Source organism: Nicrophorus vespilloides, unplaced genomic scaffold, assembly GCF_001412225.1.
Source record: "Nicrophorus vespilloides isolate i.1.1-1 unplaced genomic scaffold, Nicve_v1.0, whole genome shotgun sequence".
Taxonomy (NCBI): domain Eukaryota; kingdom Metazoa; phylum Arthropoda; class Insecta; order Coleoptera; family Silphidae; genus Nicrophorus; species Nicrophorus vespilloides.
This window is the reverse complement of record NW_017098772.1, coordinates 103012-124112: the sequence shown is the minus strand read 5'-3', so window position 1 is coordinate 124112 and position 21101 is coordinate 103012. Positions and strand designations below refer to the sequence as shown.

The 21101-nt window shown below is 32.6% G+C and overlaps 1 protein-coding gene across 1 annotated transcript; it reads right to left on the bottom strand.

Annotated features, from left to right (window-relative positions):
* Nucleotides 1-860: 860 nt before the first annotated feature.
* On the bottom strand, nt 861-14365 carry LOC108563155. The gene is made up of 6 exons (XM_017921754.1): nt 14153-14365; nt 5954-6285; nt 4384-5337; nt 2201-2412; nt 2005-2139; nt 861-1941 (listed from the first exon to the last, which is right to left on the bottom strand). The coding sequence occupies exons 1-6, from the start codon at nt 14200-14202 to the stop codon at nt 1726-1728; spliced, it is 1899 nt and encodes a 632-aa protein (XP_017777243.1). The 5' UTR covers nt 14203-14365; the 3' UTR covers nt 861-1725.
* Nucleotides 14366-21101: the final 6736 nt, after the last annotated feature.

Here is a 21101-nt window from a genome sequence, read left to right as displayed (position 1 = left end):
ATTAAATAAAATAAATTCGATATTATGTCTTTAATTTGGTGGAAATAAACAAAACTTCTTTACATGTTGAGAACTACACATAGAAAAAAGGTAGGTGAAACTTAAATAATATTTTTATATTTAATAAGACAATTTTCTTGTTTCATAAAAAAATGTCTTATCGAAAGGAAAGGTTTTAAGTATTAAATAGTATTAATAAATAAGAGAACCAAAAGAAAATAGTAAAAAAGTCATCATTAACCATAACATTCTACAAAGTAATATAAATGAGCTGCTAATAAAAAGAAACATGTTTAGAAAATAATAAATCCTAAGTTAAAAGGTAAACACAAAAAAAAACGTTTTCTCTTTTATTTCTGCTGTAGCATATTTATCGTATTATTATATATATATATAAAAAAAAGTTTGGGTTTTGAGCTATATTTCCGTGGCTCCGATGCAGGAGGTCAAGGAAACAAAAATTCAGTGTGCCCAAAAAATAAACAGTTCTTAGAAATATAACAAATCCATGTAACATTGCTTCTCCTAAACTCATTGGTGATATTATGAAATATCCCCAATCACAAAATGCACTAAATATTTTTTAACAAGAACAAAATGAGTTGTTTAAACATCGGGAGGATTAAAAGATGTGTAAAGTCACGCTTACAAAATAAATTAATTTGTTTGCGGAATGTTAAAAAAAAATGATTAAAATATTCGCTCGGATTTAGTATTTGGGCATCGATATTTGGTTATCATTGGTAAAAACATTGATTAAGTTAAGTAGGGCGGGATAGGTTTTTTTGGTTGGTTAGGCGAAAAACGGTTAATGTTATATTAATTACAAAATAAAAAATTAAAATAAATTACACAAAAAATAAAATTAAAGAGAAAGATTTCGACTCAGTCTTCGCATAGTAACTTGTCACAGCATTTTACACCTATTTTTTTTTTCTTATAAGAGTAAAAACAAAATGTAACGAAACATGGTAAATATGTCTACAATATAATATTATTTATCCTGACGTTACAATTAATTTAAAAAAATGAAAAAAAAATAACCTACTGGAATTTGATTTGATTATCCTTTCGTTTTCTGTCTGCTCGTAGGCCGCCGCGGACCACTTGCAAACCTGCACAAGTGGCATCATTCACCATCAACAGGATGCAAAACAAGAAAAAAAAAGCAACAGAAAACTTTGTAATATTTTCACAATAAGCACCACTAGATAATAATGATTGAACGAGATTTCTCGGAGTGTCGGCTTCGGCTCGGTTACGCAATGGAAGAAAGTATACTGTTAACTTCTAAAGCAAAGCCTGTCTAAACCATGGTGTACAATATTCATTCTTTCATCGATCCGGCTTCGGCCGACAACATTAATATTTAAAAAAAAAACGACATTTAAACACTTTCAATATAAATAAAATATGTAAAATATAATTTTCTTATAGTACAAAAGATTTCGTTAGAAAAATTGCATCGAATAGCACTGAAAGAGCGAAAGAGAAGACGTGCTTCCCTTCGCATCTCTAATCTTCAACCTAACGTTAATATAAATATAAAATAAAGTTCATTTTCGTATAAAGCCATCGGGTCATCCCTCTTCCGCGGGTTAAATAAAAAATTATATATATATATAAGTGTGTTGCGTGTGTCTCCATCGTTCTTTTTTTTTTATAAAATACATAGTAGAGAGTAGTAAATTGTACGACGAATTTAAATAAACCTAAGATAATTCTTCAACTAGATTCAGGCACGTATATTTCAATACTCTGTCGCGGCATCTGTTTCTGCTGGCGCATGGCCTTCCTTCTATCCTCGATCATTTGCTTCCGTTGCGCCTCCCTCTTTTTTCGCGCCTCCTCCGCTCCGGCGCTCTGAACTCTCGGCGCCGCCGGCTTTCTAACTTTGTTGTTATTACTGACCTTACTATCAATCACATCTACTGTCTTCTTCTATAAAGAAAAAACAAATAAGTATAACAAATAACAACACAACCTGTTAATAAACAAACAAACCTTTTCCACCCAGTTGTTCGCTTTAAGTTCTTCCATTTCCTTGAACAAATCGTCGATTTGATGTACCTGCAGCATGACCATATCCCAGAAGCCCTGCAAATCGTCGTTCGTCGTCGGAAAAGCGTTACCCTCCACCTAAACAACAACGTAAACCAATTAAATTCCCGAACAATAAATCCAATTTGAACCTATTCACCTGATTAATATTGTTGGTGCACAAGCCCTTGAACTGCTGCATCTTCTGCGACACCAAAAGCCTTGCCTTCCCGGAGGCTGACCTCAGGAAACCCTTGGTATCCTCGGATAGACCTTCAGCCTTAAGCTCTTCCTCCGCTTTATCCCCGAGCGCAAGAAGTCGCTCCGCCTCGCGATCGAGCACCTGGAGGAAGTAATGCCCATCCTTGACGTCTGAAACACGAGCAGGGCTTAAGTAATGATGAAGCAGCCATGCGATCACCGCCGTCATCGCCGCAAACTAACAGTCCCAGTTGGGGATCGCAGCCTTACATAACAGCAGTTGGGTTCGGCAATTACCCAGCTCATTGTTCTAAACTCAATCATCAAACTGCTTTCTACCTATTACACTTCAAACGCGATATCGCTTAAGCTCAATTTTAAACTGAAATACAACGCGTTGCTACATGCACTTACTCTTCACGGGTTTAGTTTGCATGATGATATAGGGAAGTTCAAAAATCATAACACAGGAACCAAGCACACACACACACACGAAGATCTCACGAAATCACAAGAATTTTGCGCGTGGCGCAATTACATGCTGCGTCAGAGGTAAAGTAAAATGTAAAATCATTCAAACTAATGACAGCTCGCAATTGCTTCAAGTAAATAAATAAATAAAATTGAAGGATAAAAATTAAAACAATTCAATTGTAACTATATCCGTCCGGATATTTTTTGCTCTACTTGAAACCGCTTCCCTAAACTACTAACGATGTTCTAACATATATTGATCCTACACGTTTTTTTTTCTCTAAGGTCATTATTACAACACCATTAAGATAAGGCGATAATACGAGTTTAGTTTTGGCAACATCATTAGACAATCCTAATAATAGCAAATAATTAATTTAAATGTCATTTATCTATTTTAATTTAAAAAAAAACAAAGAAATATTAATGAAGGATGTATGAATAAAAATATATATATTTCATTGTTTGAAAGACTTAGAGATTAATAAATAAATGTAAAACTGGTTGCCTAATGCTGATATCAATATATTCTAACGTACAAACGATCTTACGATAATTGAACCAATATGTTGATGTACACTAAACATTCACATTTTATTATTAAGAACACATATGAAATCTAAATGTATTTTTTATTAATCTAGTTTTATAAAATATAAGTAATATCGTGATCTAACTGAAATTAAATTGAAATATCCAATGGAAATGTGGACTTTCCTGTGAATACGTATATAAATCTTTTATAGTTGACAAAAAAAATGCATTTATAATGTTTACAAATGTAAAACTGTGTAATACACGAATTGCATTGTATTTCTCTTATCTTACGTTCATTCCCACAACAAAATCGTGTTGGTTCATAGAAATGCGATGACCCTGCATTCTGGGCTCCATTCATAAAATTCCCCGTTTCTAATGAACATCCGAAGCTTTTGAATCCCTGCTTAATTATAACAGGGTCTCTTGACCCCTTGATTAAACTGATTAACTGGTATCCATCATTTAATATAGCTCCACTCCTATATTATACTAATTAGTGCACCACTTTCCGGCCTCTAAAATAACTAATATAATTAAACGGCAGCCACGATTCCAATCTAATAATACCATCCGAGTTACTGCGCTGACATCAATATTCCTAAAATTAATCTGCGATGCTCGTCGACTATATAAACTCACTACACGTAAATTTCATTTGCAATATCATTGATATATTTATAGCCAATTTTTAGAGAGAGCATGTTATAAAATTGACAATACTTTTCTATCAACAGGTCTCAAAGTATGGTAAAATATGTGTAAGAAGTATAAATCTAAAATTATTAATTTAAAATTAATAGAACTTTGTCAAAGTAATGAGTAGTCAGCGTTCAGTTAATGTACAATGTACAATTACCGTAAAATTACCGTACGTCAATCGGAGGTTGAACGTACAATATGTCTTTATTTTTGTCATGTAATAAATAACAAATTTATATTGTTAAATAAGTTGTATGTAAGTAAGTGCCTTAAATATTTATAATGTGAGCTAAAATAAGATATTTAAAAATAAGTCAAGAAATAATTTAAGTAGTATTCCAAGAAGTGACCTTTAAGAAGCATTTCAAGTTGACGGGAGTTGCTGGTGCGAATTACACAGAAATGTACGAAGAAGAAAAAGACACTTACCACTTTGCTCTTGGCCATTATTAAGTACGACGTCGGTCTTGTGATGCGAGCAGCCGTTCAGCACCGGTGCTTTGCCGTTCTCTTCGACGGCATCGCCGTTAACACTATCGAGAATAGTGGGAAACGTGGTGCTCTTCTGCATGGAACTGTCACCGTTGGCGGCCATCCTTCGCGGACTCATCATAGGCAGCTGTGCCCTAAACTCCGGTGTCAGATGCCTGAGGACGGGCAGAGATGGACTGCTGGTGCTCTGCTTCATGTTTGCATCGGAGGCATCATCGGCGTGGAGCTTGTCGCACATAGATTTGGAGTGACTATCATTTTCGTAGCTGGAATTAAAGCTCTTCTCCGAATCCCATTCCGTGCTTCGATTCTTCTGCCTGTTGATCACCAGGAAGCCCTGCGCGAGAGCACCTGGCCCATACAGCCGCTCAACTCTCTGCTGTATGAAAGACTTATTCTCGTTACTACTACTCTTATATTCTACGGATTCACTAATGACTTTTTTAGACAACTTCTGGTTCTGCACGCCGTTTGTGTACTTCTTCTCCAAGCAAGAGTCCACCGAGTCTTTGGAATATATGCTCGAGGCGAAACTCTCCTTGCTGATGTACGATTTGGTGGACGTATAAAACTCCTGATGGTGATGGGTAATCGTCTGCTCGGCCATCGTGTACTTTTGCATCGGTAATGGGACTAAATTCGGCGGAGACAGTAAATTATTGTGGACAGCGTAAGTTAGATTGTCCTGGGCATGGTTCTCGTGAGGACGATGAGGAGAAGTATCTCTGGATCGGGCCAACCTCACAGGATCGTAATTGGTGGTCGTGCAATAGCCGTTCACGGTGCACGCCAAGCTGAGATACGATGGTAAACGATTGCTCGCCTCCTGTCCACTGGGACTCTTCAAACTCACACTTTTCAGCGTCCCAAGCGACGACTTTTCAGACGTATCTGCAAAATTCGGATCAAACATTATTTCACACATCGCAATAAAGCGAATCCATCGTGATGGAGACAGAGCAAAAAAATAATAAAATACAACGTATTGAAACGAAAACTTTCCAAAATACGAACGATTTATAGGCATGTCCAAGCGAATATTCGCACGGCTACGTCCTTAATAATCTATTATTAACGGCGGAAAGGAAAATAAATAACACGTTTTCCTTTCCATATTGTTTTTTGGAGTGGAAACAAACCGCGTACACACACACACAAGAACATCTATTCTATTTCGTTGTACTTTCTTTAGCTAATTAAGTAAATTCGGATGCAAATAAGAATTCACACAAAGAATGCAAATCATTTTTACCATGAAATAAAAAAAAATATGTAAAACGCAGAGCTAACAATACTGGTAATTACTCGCATACCCAATGAGAGTATTGTCAGCGACGAGAAAGTAAGCAGCAGTGGATTAAGTAAAAACAATACTGGGTTACTGGTCTACAAGAATGACTCTCTGTTTTAGACCAAGTAATTCAAAGAATAAAAACAAAATAAAATATGAAGCTTCGAGACTACAGAACACAACAAAACTGCTTAAAAAATAGACATCAAACTCTACCTGACATCTCGACAGAAGCGTCCACGTCAAGTGAGCACGTCCCAATGGAATCTACCGATCTATCCATGATGATCGGGGGTTTCACAACAATAACAGTCGTCTTAGGCTTAGTGTCCGCCGCATCTACAAATCCCACCAAGCGAAGATCGCGTTCCTCCTCATCGGAAGACGAAGACGAGGACACCGAAGGTGTTTGGGTCAAGAAGGGAACAACTAGGTTCGTGGGTCTCGGAGCGATGGGCAAGGAGCAGGGTCGTCGCGCCGGCACCGGCGACGTCGGTATCCTGGTGACGCCAAGTAGCAGCACCGTCGATCGCTCCTCCGGCAGATCACTGAGAATGATCACCAATGAAGAAGACACAATATATAGCACGCAATATAATTCGTTTTAAGGATGATCCAGGACGCAACGCTCACCAGACAACAGACGAACAACAATAGAAGTATGCGAGTATGGTACCGTTGCGAACGTTAATTGCGTCACAGCTAATGGCCAATCGGCATTACGTGAGCGTTTACAACGAGACAACAATAACATACAAAAAATAACGCGATTTTCAAATGTCCGTTAGTCGCAGAAACAAATTGTTGTCGTGATGGGCATTGCGCGCAAAAAACCTTCCGAAAATGTTCAGTAATGAAAGCTGACTAGAAGATATGATTAAATCTGGTGCGAGAAGATCAAAGATCACACTTGGTGCAAAATGTGGTATGGCTGTGGTGGTTTGTGTGGCGAGTGTAGAATGCAATAAGCGAGACACATCATCATTAACAGTTGCAAAACAGAAACAGGACAGTATTCAAAGAAACACAACAATAATAATAAAAAAAACAAATAAAACAAAATGCAGCGACAGGACAAGAGCATACGAAACAAGTTTCGAAATATTTGCTTCGAATAAAGATGCACACAAAACAAAACTAAATCAGACTATATTCAATTTTTTGTAACTTAAGATTCAACTGGAGTATTTATAAAAACAAAATCAGAACTACTAAATCAGACTATTTACTATTTTCTATATTAAAGATTCGTATCCAGCAAAAGTAAAACATTTGTACTAAAAATCACGGATTAAGAATCTAAAATTAATAGAAACTTAAAAAGTTGAATGAACGCAACAAAATTCATACGAAGCCATAAATAGACTAATAATAATGAACGTGTTTCTATTCTCATATAAATAATAAATGCATTGTATAAAACAAACAAATATTTTTTAAATCTTAACGGATAAAGTGAATACCTAAATAAATCGATATTGCCAAAGACAGTCAGATTACATGGTTAAAGTAGACTAGTTTTGTAGTGAAAAAAAAAACGTTCAGAAATTGCCTGTGAATCATCTGCTTCGAAAAGAAGCCTGTGAACATTGCCTGTGAGAACGAAAAAGGCGCGTTCCAGATTTTATATACAGGAGGGCGACAAATCAAGTAAAGTATTAATACATACACAGTTCGTATACAGACATATCCAACCCCCTTTTTTATCGACTCGTAATTTTAGGAACGCGATTAATCTTCAATGAAAATGTAGGCTAAGGTCATTATTTTCTGAAATTCCGCAATTTGAATCAAACGTCCTGGGGCGATAGGAGAGAAAACCAACATCGTGAAGTGAAGTGATGGTAATAATAATGACAGTCTGACATCACTGCAAGAAAATTCCTCGTCGGAAGGATTCCTTTCTCCAAGTACAGACGGAGGCGACGTCTCTGCATTTATTCGTATTCAAAACGACCAGCGCGCTACGCCCATTCCTTATTTTATGCACGACCGGGTCGTGAATGATTCAGCCATCCACATCATAACAATACAATCAATAAAGAAAATAACTAATAGAGTTTCACATTCTACCAGTGTCATTATGCACTTGCGACAAGGTATTTACATAACTGTTAACAAATGCATATCGCTAATGGTCAATTCAAGTGATCGGTTATTGAAACATGTACGTGTATCAAATATGAAAATCATCATCATCATTCAAACATTACTAAATCAACATTCTTCAATCAACAATTACCGCATTATTTATTTGTATTATAAGACGCATTGGACTATAAGACGCACCCATTTCTAAATCAATTTCTTGCATAAAATAATATTCGTCTTATGCGGACTAGAAATAAGATAATCAATTAATTACAAATTGGAATTAAACAAAGCTATTATAGTTTGTATTTGATCAATATGAGTATTAAAAGTCTTGTTAAAAAACGATTAATTAAAGGAAACATTGGTTGCAATAGAGTAGTAATTAATTGGTGCGCTGTTCCGGTATGACCAATTTCATGGTTAAATGTGTTATCAAGCTTTATGGTCTGGAAAGCCATTTTAGGGCGCTATTGATTTGCCATGAGGGCACATAATAATAAAAAAAAAAAAGGAACGTATGCTCACGAACGTCGATTGGGGGAGCGAGCGGATTGCAGGCATCGTTCAGCCACGTGAAAATAATTACAGGACAGGATATCCGGCCGGGTTATCGAAATATATGTGAGCCTGGTATGGATGGAGTTTTACTGCGACCAAAAAAAAATAAATAAAATTGCCTGGTAGGATGCACTTTCCCCGTGTGTTCATTCGTTCGTTTGTCGACCAAAAATCTTTCTGGCGGAAAGAACAAACAAAAAAAATATAGAGAATAGACCCACGTAGCATTGTTTAATTTCGCTACGTCCATGACCAAGTCTCGCCAATGCACACACACACTCCGTCTTTGGATATTGGATACATTTACGCAACTGTCTGCATTCATTCATGCCTCTAATATTTCATTGAATTATTGTAAAATTGCAATGAATGAGGTCTGCGCCCACGTAGAAACAAACAGCATGAAACACTTTGCAAACGCGTAGATCCAACAAACATATTAATCTTATTTTCTTGTATTGGATTGACAACAAATGAAAAAATTGGGAAACAACAATACTCTTATTGTTCCAACAATGTTAATCGAGATAACAAGTAGGTATTATGTAAGCGAACGACAATGACTAAGATTTGCATTCGCTGTTCGAATCTTTGGTTCGATGTTTGTTAACTACAATCGCTTTCTCATTAGAAGCCGATGGAAAATGTTAATTGCGACCAGTTTTTCACCTTGGCAGAACCATATCGAAAACGGACTCATGGTTCGAAATAAATTATCGGCATGCAACATTTGGCGACACATTTACTGCAAAGGTGGTTTCTTTTAATAGGTGCACCAAATAAATTATTTATAACGATTTATGATTTGCAGATATCTTCTGAATATCGAAGATTACAATAATAAATGAGATATTTATATATCTGGTTCATATCGGTTCCACCGGACTAATCGAGGACTTTAAAACCGCATAAAAATAAACTACATAAAACTGTATAAAGTAAAAATAACTTATTTCAAACCTATGTGTCACTATGGTGAATCCGGACTGATCGAAGCAGCATTTTACGATGAATTGCTGTAGTTATATTTCAAGTATCAATTATCTTAGTATTATGAAACAAAACTATATACTTCCCCAAAATTGTCTTATATTTATTACGTTAAATAAATACATATTTAAAGTGTGATTTTTTGTGACAGAATATAATGAGTTAATAAATTTAAAGGTGAATGAATGAATGGAAAGGATTGAAATGTACGACCGGTTCTAATGTAAATAAAGGATACTTCAATGAGTTGATACTAATGATGTTGATGAATTAAAAGTAAACTTGTCAGTAAACACTGGCTTAATATAATACACTCATGGAGAATGATGTAATTTTGATTATCCAAAAACAAAGTTTGAAGCAAATATCAAAATTAAAACACCATTATAATTTAAGTATGCCACGGAAGTGGTTGTTAAGTTATAGTCTCAGTCATTGATTGAATGTAACAACTGCTTACATCATTTCTTCATAAAAAGATGCGTTTTATGATCCGAAAATATAAGATAATCAATGAATTACAAACATAAATTCAACATATATCAAAACTATATTTTGACAGCAATGAAAAAACTATACTATTTAATAAAGAGCTCAATTATTACCTACATACAAGGGCTTGTTTAGACATGGTCTTTACGGGCTACAGCCCCATTCAATTGTATTTAGTTGATGATGGGGAAAGAATATCAAATTTTTAGTTCCGGGTTGCCCACCGCAATACATAATTGGTGAAGATCTTATGCAAATCTTCATCAATTATATATTGATATTAGTGTCCCAAATTTCACGCAAGATAACCCTATATTGTATACGTTATGTACCACTACAAAAATTACAATTTACAATTAAAAACCTCAAAATAAATTCTTGCGCAAATTTTGAGACACCTTTCATAATTGGTGAAGATTCGCATCATAACATCGACAAAATATTTTCCTTTTCTTTTTCATATTTTTACTTGGATTGGAAAATAAACTATTGCAAATATAACCAGAAAGAAGACATTGATTGTAGACATAAACTTGATAGGAGAATCAAATGATAATAATTCAAATAATTGAACATTAAAGCCCATCAACATAATATTATGCTAGTAAATTATTTATCATTAAAGCTTTAGTTTAAAAAAATTATATTCTCGTATGTATATCATATGATATATCTTTATAGTAATAACAACTCATTATACATCTGAGCATTTTTATGGGAGGCCGCTTAAGGCGCCCATAAAGAATAACACCGCGAATAAATCAACGTTTATTTATCGGACAGGATTGAAACGAAAACAATCAATTCGAAATGAGCCATTTACATAAATTTCATTCACTTCTCACTCGCTCCTTTTTTTTTGTATATAATTTTTAGTAAAGCATGTAGCCACGGTCTGCGTTGTGTTTTTTTTTCAATTCCACGGCATTGCCTAACGGCTCATAGAATTAATGAGAATTATAATACTTACACGTTCCCACTCTGTTCTTTTTCCTACTTCTTCTTTCTTTCATATTTTTTTTTGTTCATATTTACAACGTTAATTATAAAGCGGCCGGCATAATTAATCCGCTCGCAATAATAATTTATAATCGGAACGGATTTTCTTGCGGTTTCTCCAAACATAATCGTTTTCTTTAGCGTTACGTATTATTGCAGAGACTGGCCAGTCGGCCGGTGTTCGCGTGTGTGGACTTGATTTATAAACACGATTTTTTTTCTGTACGCATTATATTTATTCTCTTAGGTTCAGTAGCGATAATTTCACCTGACGTAAAGTTCTTTACGCAATAAACAATTATCAAGCACGATTTTATGGTAATTACTAACGAAGGCTGATCGAGATGCATTGTTTAGTTATAGAATTATTATGTTTTACACGACTAGTTGTAACATCTGTATTTGTTAGGAGATAAATTATAAGTATTCAACATCTTTTCACACTAACAAATATTTCTCTTACTACCGAGATTCCAATGATAAAACAAGAAATACCAGATTTACAACATGTTTGGTTTATTTTTAATGCAGTATTATATATTTATAATTACACTAGTAAATCCAACAAAAACTTTAAAATTATAATATTCTAGACTTACATATAGTTAATTAAATTTACCAATATTAAGTTTAATTAAATAAACCATTAACAAATTTAAATAATAAATTGTAACAAGTTTTTAATTACACTTTTGTAATATTGTTGTAGTCACAGATATAATATGATACGTCAAAAGATAAACCATCTCTACTTATATCTTTTATTCAAATAATTCCATAATAAACTTCTGACTAATGAACAAAATTGAACCATTCCTATTTTTAGGTAGATGATTTAAAATCAACATCTAACTTTTGAAAATGGAAAATGTTTCTCATAGTCGAAAACCTACATATTTAAACATATTTCCTTGAATTTTTTTTTTCTTTGAAAATATGTAAGTGTAAACGACAAAACAATATATGTAATGACAAACTACCCAACAACCTCAAATGATCTTGCAGCTTCCTGGGTGAAACTCATAGGTGATTCCAGTTTGGGGTTGTCCAAATCAAACATCAAGATGTACGCATGATTTCCTAAGAAACAGATTGCGTATCGACATTATACTTGTCCACGACGCGCCTTTTTAATCGTTGCAATAAAATTGCTGGATCCACATTCTTTGGAGAGTTTGGGGTTGCTTTCGTGGACCTCTTCGAGCATTTTGTGGAGTCGGAGTTGCACGCCACGCCGCACACTTTGGTGGAAGCGACAAAGTCTAAGGTGCGGGCCCTGATATTTGCACCAAATGTCAAGGCCAATACCAAAAACCTATTTCGATTATACTTCAAAATATACACAGACAACGTACTAACAAAATATTTGTCGAAGTATTACTACATACACTTTTTTTATAGTTCTCTATTTTTAGACAACACTTGCTAAATTTTCCTTTTTTTTACATTTGCTATATTGCTAAGAAATAAGTGAACAAATTTCTAAAATACAATTGTAAAAAAAACATTACTTTACACTACTTATAAAAAGATCAAATTACCATGTTAAATTCTGAATGATTACTTATTACTGATCTGTAATGAATATTTGTATTATTTTTTGAGTTTGACTATGAAATTTTCCTTTTTATAAATTTTTTGTATCACTTACAAAACGCACATTATAAGTTTGTAGTAAAACAACTTCACAGAAAAGTATTCAATGATCATGGTGAGATAGACAGCATAATGACATATTTATACAATAGTTCCACACGTGCGGATCACTAAAAAAATGAGTACTTGCTTCTTTCATCTTTATAAGCCTTTGTCGGCAACCAGTTTTGTAACAACTGTTAATAATCACACAACGAATTCTTTTCATCTGTTATATAAAATCAGAAAATGATATGTTATTAACTTACAGGCAACAATGTTATATATTAGGACTAACAGAAAAAATAAATAAATTTTACTTATATAAATATGTACAGTTCTGTTTTAAATATACCGTAATTTAATCGCTCCATTTTATGTAGAAAAAAAATAAACATTTGTCTAATTTCGAATGATCAGTCTGTTGTGTTATGTATAGAATGAAAGATTAACAGATTTGTTTGTTTCCATTTCATTTTCGTGTTTAATTTATCTACATTTTTATATAAATACTTCAATTATCATTGAAATCATCAAACATATATTTAAAATTATTGATAAAAATATGATAAAATTGTCATATTTTTATCAATAAATTTTACACATTTCAATTGTTTTTTCCCAAAATATTTATGATGTAAGATGATTTCTCATGATTTGTTAAAGATTATAAACAAAATTACTTTATTATAAATATTGTAGATAGAGCAATGCCTCGCATAGTGCGGCTTCGATCAATCCGGTTTCAATATATTGCGCTTTGAAAAATTCAAAACAAAATTAAATTAAAAAATGAATACACAATTTATTATTTTTGTATGTAATTAGTTCATCGATTAGTTCGATTTAAAACAGTAACGGATATTGGAGAAACCAATTGCCCGCACTGTGCGAGGTATTGCTGTATTTATAAATGAAACTCAGAGCTTCGACAGAAATTAACACACATTTTCTCACACAGTTTACATTGTATGTGCTACTATTACAAACATTCGATTCCCATAAGATTTGCGTAAATATTTGTAAACGCGATGCTGTGAGCAAGCGATCACCAGGAAAGCGGCGGTTCGTTATCATTCCACACTTCCTGCTCACCCGAAGACGTATTTATAACACCCAATTGAAGTGACTCTTGTTTTTGTTTTTCTCAGGTATAATCTCATGTTGGAATGGGATACGCCATGATCATCAAAGCCGTCACCGTTTCATGTCCGCGCGATTACGTGGCCATCGTTATTATTAGTTCCATTTCCAATAGAAATTCCGACGGTGTCTTTTACCTTTGTCTTCCTCACCCAGTTCAGTAATCCGAAAGCGCGCGGGGAGACGCGTATTAGAATTTTGTTTATTTACGGACGACTCCGAATAGCGTTTTATTTATTTATACTGGAGCGAAAGAGCACACGTAATAACACTAACAAACAGAACCGAGATTCGATCCAGTTTATTTAGAAGAGAGGAAAACCGTAATCACGACAGTAATTGCGATGAAGAAGATCCACGAACGTTGTTCGGAATCTCTTCCATGTTATTAGTTGGAATTTGTTAGGAAGCGGCTCGAAGCGAAAGCCATTCCATTTGGTTATAAGACAAAGACCATACAAAAAACAAAACGAAAAAATTATTGATTAGTGAGTTTGGGCTAACCTTTTGATCCATTTACTGATGAACCTATTCAACCGCTTCTTCTTCCCCATAGCTTCGTAGTAGTTCTAGTAGTAGTAACAGCAATACCTTTCTGCTACTTCCGCCTTCGCAGATTGTTTTGTTTTCAGACGTGAAACACTGCTGGCTTTTGAAGTGAGATGCGTCGCAGGACAGGAGTTATTGTAAAGTGGAAGTCACTTTCGCTCACTCACCGAAATCTAAATTAGAACGAAGCTAGACGCTAGGAATTCCCTTTTCGCCAGATATTTTTAGACGCCCTAGCCTAACCAACTGAAAATATTCGGCTCGCGCTCTCTTCAGTCCACCGACCGAACTGAAAACCCACACGGATGCAATTAACTGCTATCTGCAGCATTAATCAAATCCATGAGGATAGATCGAAAGTGGCTGAACATTCGCATGCAAATGCCAACGGCCAGAAAACTGTATCATCATCATTATCATCACCATACAACAAGTTATTATCCACGTGCGGACTGGATTTCTCGAAAACGCGGCCTCCTCTCAGATCCTGCACACGCATTCTTCTACTAGTCCGACCGCTTAGCGGAATTCCACGCACGGTCGAAGCATCTGTCAAAACCAACTACTCGACCAGCATCGCCTTAAATTTATACAATTAGTATTTCAATTTTCTTTCATTCAGTTTTAAAATCAAAAGTATTACGAATCAAATCCAATAAACTAGATAGACGTGGATTAATCATCGCTATGATTAAATCATGGTGGCTCGGACAATTAAACTGATCGTAATAAATGTACAATTCGCTCATATCATTTTAATGAACCAACAAAATGCACAACACTGAATTTATTGATCCAAAATACAAAAGAATTATCCATAAATTACACATTTTACCTTATTTAAAAAAATATTTACCAAATTTCATAATATATACATTTGTATATTACTTTTATAATAAAACATGAAGATTGTTTCTTTATAATTTTAACAGTAAACAAAAATACATCCATTTTACACAAAATAAATTACTACGTTGTTAACCTTATTTTTTACTAGTTATTTAAATGATTACTTGAGTTCAATAGTTCTATAAAAAATATCTTCAAATACAATTACTCCAGGTTTTTTACATTGTAAGTGCTTTTATAGTAGTGTGTTGTTTGGAAACAGCTTATCGTCTTTGTGCCACAAATCCAGTATACTTAGGTACATTGTATTTCTTTAGAAAGCATCAGTCACGTATACGTTAAACCTTTCTAAAAACTCTGTTAATACTCTAGTAGAACTACTCAATATGCTGATCTGATTTATTTCATTGTCTTTTATTATATTATTTATGGTTTTGATGTTCTTATATTTTGTATTATTACATTTATGAAACGTAACATTCAGATTACGTTATGAAATCAAAAGTGTTCCATACATCATATGTATTTTATTATAATCATATGTTGCAAGATCTACATCCATATTGCATTTACATAATTTTGTTGGGAAATATCATGCGTGGGAAATTGAGCTTAGAAAAAATAGCTATTTATTTAATTCCTTTTTACAGTTGCAGTTTTTTTTATAAATAGGAAATAATAAATAAATAATCATTTTAAACATTCTTAACTTTACTATAATTTATATAACTATGTATTTCTTTTAAATAAAGCTTAATGGGAAATATCTATTTTTGTATTGTATTATCAGTAGATCAAACACAAAAGTTCCAAAATTTAGACCCGAAATCTCGAAAAGATAATCTTAATGATTTCCATATTAGAACACACACATTTTGGCTACCGGTGATTACATAACATCTACAAAATCTGCAAGAAATTTTAAATAATCTTCAAGAATATTTTAAAATAGAAAATTTGGAGTAAAGTAAAAACAAGAAATAAAGAAAAAATTTGAAAAATCATTGAAAGAATAGTGATTTATTTCCTATAAGAATCTTTTTGTTGATACTTAAGAAAGTTTAGTAGTAAAAAATTAAGTAGGACTATTTTCGCTAGGATAAATGTTTGATATAAGAAAGGTTTAATGGTTTTAAAAGCTTCGATTTATTATGTAGGTTTTAATGAGATATTAAACATTTAATTTCTAAAATTTTCATATTTATACTGTTAATAATCATCCACCGAGAAAGTTTATCCAATTAATGTCAACCGCAATAAAATGTACTTAATGTTCCGTTAAAAGCCGACGTCCATCAAATACAATAATTGTATGTAAAACTTTATAGAAATTGTATAAATAGAAATAACTTGTATACTGCAGGTAAATGGTTCTACAATTGTTTGAAAACGGACAAATCGAGAACTTTAAATAACGAAAAAACTATTATTTATGTATAACACAATAATTTTATGTACTATTCTTTTAAGAACTTTTTAAAAATTTAAATAGGTCTAGTGAATCCGGACAAATCGAAGTCGCACACTACGATGTATTACTGTATTTAAAATAATGCATACATCAATTCAAATTACATGTACTGGTATAATCATATATTAATCTATACAACAGTTATCTAACATGAAATTAAAAACAACGTAAACCAGATACGCTTATTATAATCAATGAAAACCGCCCACAAAATCACAGGAAAATATGAAATATCAGAAGTGAAAAACATACCATAACAAACAATAAAACTGATTAGAAAGAGCTGCACGTAAAAGTCATTCGAATTAACAAACAACGAAAAGTACAAACTGATCCACACCGCACAGAGTCTACCTGTCTACTACCTTCTTTTCGTAACACCGCACTGGCACTCTAGTAACATTCACCTGAATGAGGTCAAAGTTTGCATTCACGTAGGAAATTAGAGAGAGAATATGAAGAGAAAAAACAAAATATACCAGAACTAATTACAATAATTTCCCTCTTTAATCCACTAATAGAATTAATTTCGGCAATTGGTCTCGTTAAAAATGTAATTCCGCTCGTGCGTCGGGGCGCTTATTAAATTCATTTGCGTGGGCCGAAGTGAATTTCGCTCGACCTCAACAACACCAGCATATTAAATGCTCAATTTTACAGCAGAAGCAATAATAATAACCGAACCGACCACAAAATAAATAAAACTGCGCGAAATAAAATGGAATGAAGCTGAATTCAGCTTGCAGCAAACTTCTTTTTATGGAGTTCCGCAATCACAGTTCTATAATAAGAGATGGTGTCAATTTCCGTTGGATCATCGTAAAAGGTCATTCCGTGCGTTTTATTACGGCAAGACGCTTATTGTAATCACCGCTGAAAAAATGCGATTTGCTATAAACATTTCAGTCTGATTTACATTTATTCATTCACAAGTATAACGGTGACATAATTTACAAATTAATCATAAAATTTCATAATTTATATACTAATAATAAACCAAAAATAAATTTCTTATTGCAATCACGCGCAATAAACATATTAACAATGCATTTAAACTGATTGTAAAATATAGATTTGAAAAGACATTTTAATTTAATATAGAACTGCCTTTTTTCTATGAAGATTAGATAAGTTATGAAACATTGATTTAACTCAAGAAAGACGTAATAACCTGCTATGGATATAAAACATTATTTATTTCTATGAAGGTTAAAAATGAACACATCAATTGATGAATTATTAATGCCATATAAACTGAATCTCATAATATATATGAATGAATGTAGTGTCTGCATTTGTAGGATTTCTATAATAATTCATTTTTCTACTTAAAAAAGACCATATTCTAAAATAAAGACATAACAAATTGACTGACACACAACTAATATTTATTTCTGAAGTTAGAAATAAACACCAATTATTAAGAACTCTCTTTGTCCATTTCTATAGACTTATTTCTCTATTTATTTGCTCTAGGTAGACAAAATTACTCTCATACATCATTAAAGTAACGCCGGTTACTGTTATCATATTTTAATTAACTTTCAATTAACAAGTATAATTATTTTTAATTAAAGTATAAATGGTAATATTGAAATAGATTCATTCAGAAAATGTTCGAATTGTTGCAAAAGACACGCATCAGTTCAATGTAGAGCATGCACAAGAATGCTATCAATATAAATGATAACCCAATTCTGTTAAAAAAAATAATGAAAGCATACAACTTGATTCATTATTTCTTCGCCAATTAATCTAATTTTATACGATTATCATAAAAATAAGATAGAAAACAACAAAATATTAATAATTGCAACAATTACATAATTAATAACAAAGTGTGAACTAAAAAAATCATTTCAAAAGACTATACGCCTTTACGTGGAAAAATATTTCAAACCATTATTAAACCTCACTATGGTATGATGAACTCAAACTTGCAGACATGAATTCCAATAAATACACATAGTTAAGACCAATATTTGCTTATCCAAAAAAAAATAGATACGATGAATCAATATTTGATTATACAAAAGGAGCAAAAAAAATACATATCGGTTGTATGTATTTTTTTAATTAACAACTAAAATAACATTTGCAATCCATTCGAGTTTGAATAATTCAATAAAATTATTATATAAGTAGAAAGAATGTGGACTTACGGCGAATGTAAATATATTGTTTGCTTTGTTTTTAACTCAACAGTGGCACTTCGTTACCGTTTATTGCAATTTGTAAATGATATTTGAAAAAGGAATCAAGCGTTCGCGTCTACGCTTCGATACATACTAAGGTCGTAGCGTGATCAGCTGTTTAGGGATGGCGCGCACATCCTTGCGTCACTTGATACATGTAAATTACTCTACCTGTCGACTAATTTTATGCAGCAAAACGAATCCGAAGAAACGCTTTTCGTCCTACGTTAATACCACACTCACTACACCTTTCCATCAGCTAAATTACCAGGCTATCTCTGAATCTCCGCTATAGTATGTACTGCAATCCAGGTCTACCGGGTTGTTCATTAGTTATGCACGAGCTAATTTCAATTGCGATTTGTATGTGCTTTTCAGACCTAAAATAGAGAAAGTTCCAATCCCACGAAGAGGGATATTCAGATCCGATTTACTAAATCCTGCATGAAATTGCTTCAAATCTGAAATATTATTACTAATTTAACATTTCCCCGTAATCATTTTATATAAAAATAAAGAAATGAAGGTGAAAAATTGAAAACTTCTGATGGAAAACGATTGAAGTCGAAGAGTCTCGAAGATGGGCGTGTTATGCAAGGAGAAATGCATACCGAGAAAAGAAGAAAAGAAAACTTGTACGAATCGATTCGATGTATCTCCTTATTTTTATTTTTATACTGCTTTCGATCGCCAAAGAAAATGCCGCGAGTTCAAACAAGGGAGAAGAAAGACGGAGATATTTTCTATAACATTCTTTAAATTCTGATATTGACTGAAACGTGTAGTCATGCAAATCATCATAGAAATGAAAGTAATTTTCTCGGTAAAATAAAATTTCTGGGAACGTAAAGAATTTCTGAAAATGTTGATTAAAGTAGGAAATTAGTAATTGTAAACGTCGGTATAGTACTTAATTAAATTTAATTTGTTTTTACAACGAACAGTTCAGAAATAATAAACAATAAAGAAATACGGTAAAAGCAATGAAAACTTATAACATTGTTCATTAATTGACAAAGAATTAATAGAATTGTCATCATTCACGTTTCTCTCAGAAACACAATTTTATATAAAATATTAATTATATTTATTGACAACTTTCTACATTAAAGTAACATGTCTTCTCTTCAATTAAGTTAACAAAGAATAACATTCAATTCCTTATTTTCTAAAACCTTTCATTAAACAATAAATGAAACAAGAACGAACTATATATTAACTATAATAATATTTAACTGAATTCATACAATGATTACTAATTCCATTTTCATGTTTACCTTGCAAACATATATAATCCATATGATAATACTAAATAAAGTAATCATTAAATTAATTGCAACTTACTTTTTATACAATTAATATTAAAAAACCAAACAAATTACAAATAAAATTCGATAAATTTCATAATATAAATCATTATAAAGTTTTGATTATTTAGAATGATAGTGGTTTCAAAATTATATAACTTAATTCTGAGTAATTTCTTAATCAAATTGCATGTATTCATCCAAGAATGATAACCAATTTTATCTCTTTGGTTAAAAATAGTAAAATTAAAAGAAAACGCTTTTTCTTCTATTATGAGCTATAAGATTTCTTCTTTTATATTATATTACTCATTTTGATCGATTTAAAGGAATAGTTCGTAATTCAACTAAAAAAATATATAAAACAAAATTTTATTGATGATAAAATAATGCAGTTTATATGGGCAATTACATTTGATATAACTTTTGACCTATTTCACATTGAACATATTAGTGATCAGTAAGTACATTGGAATCATGATCGTTCATGTGAAAATATCCAATATGCGAGTTGCGAAGTAGCTCTCAAAATACATTTAACAATAAAGGTGTATATAATAGCCAACCACTTGTGAAAATACATTTAATTTTACAATGTATACCAATTTAAGTACTCAAATCTCTCTTCTTATGGATTTCAACAACATGTCTATAGATACTCTTAATCTATTTTGTCACCCATTTCATATTTACATGTTTTTTTTAGTACAAACGTTGCGAATCATATTATTAATATGTAATTTAGATGAATCATCTTATGTAACAAACAACTGGTAAGCTCCCATCTGTTGTAAACCACAGCAATAGATAAACAAAGGTTTATATAATAGCAATTTCTAAATACCACCTACTACCAGTCAATTAATCATAAAGCTTCTCAACTAATTTCACCATACAATCAACATAGAAATTTCGCCTCATATGGGTTAACCTAACCGAGATAACATTTTTTACACAAATAATGGTATCAGCATTGTGCAACAAAAGTTTGAATTTCAACTCTTCCATTTTCCCATTCATTAAATGAACAATATTCCATTGTCTCGTCATCTTTGCAAGCCATAAATTATGGAGAAGATTGC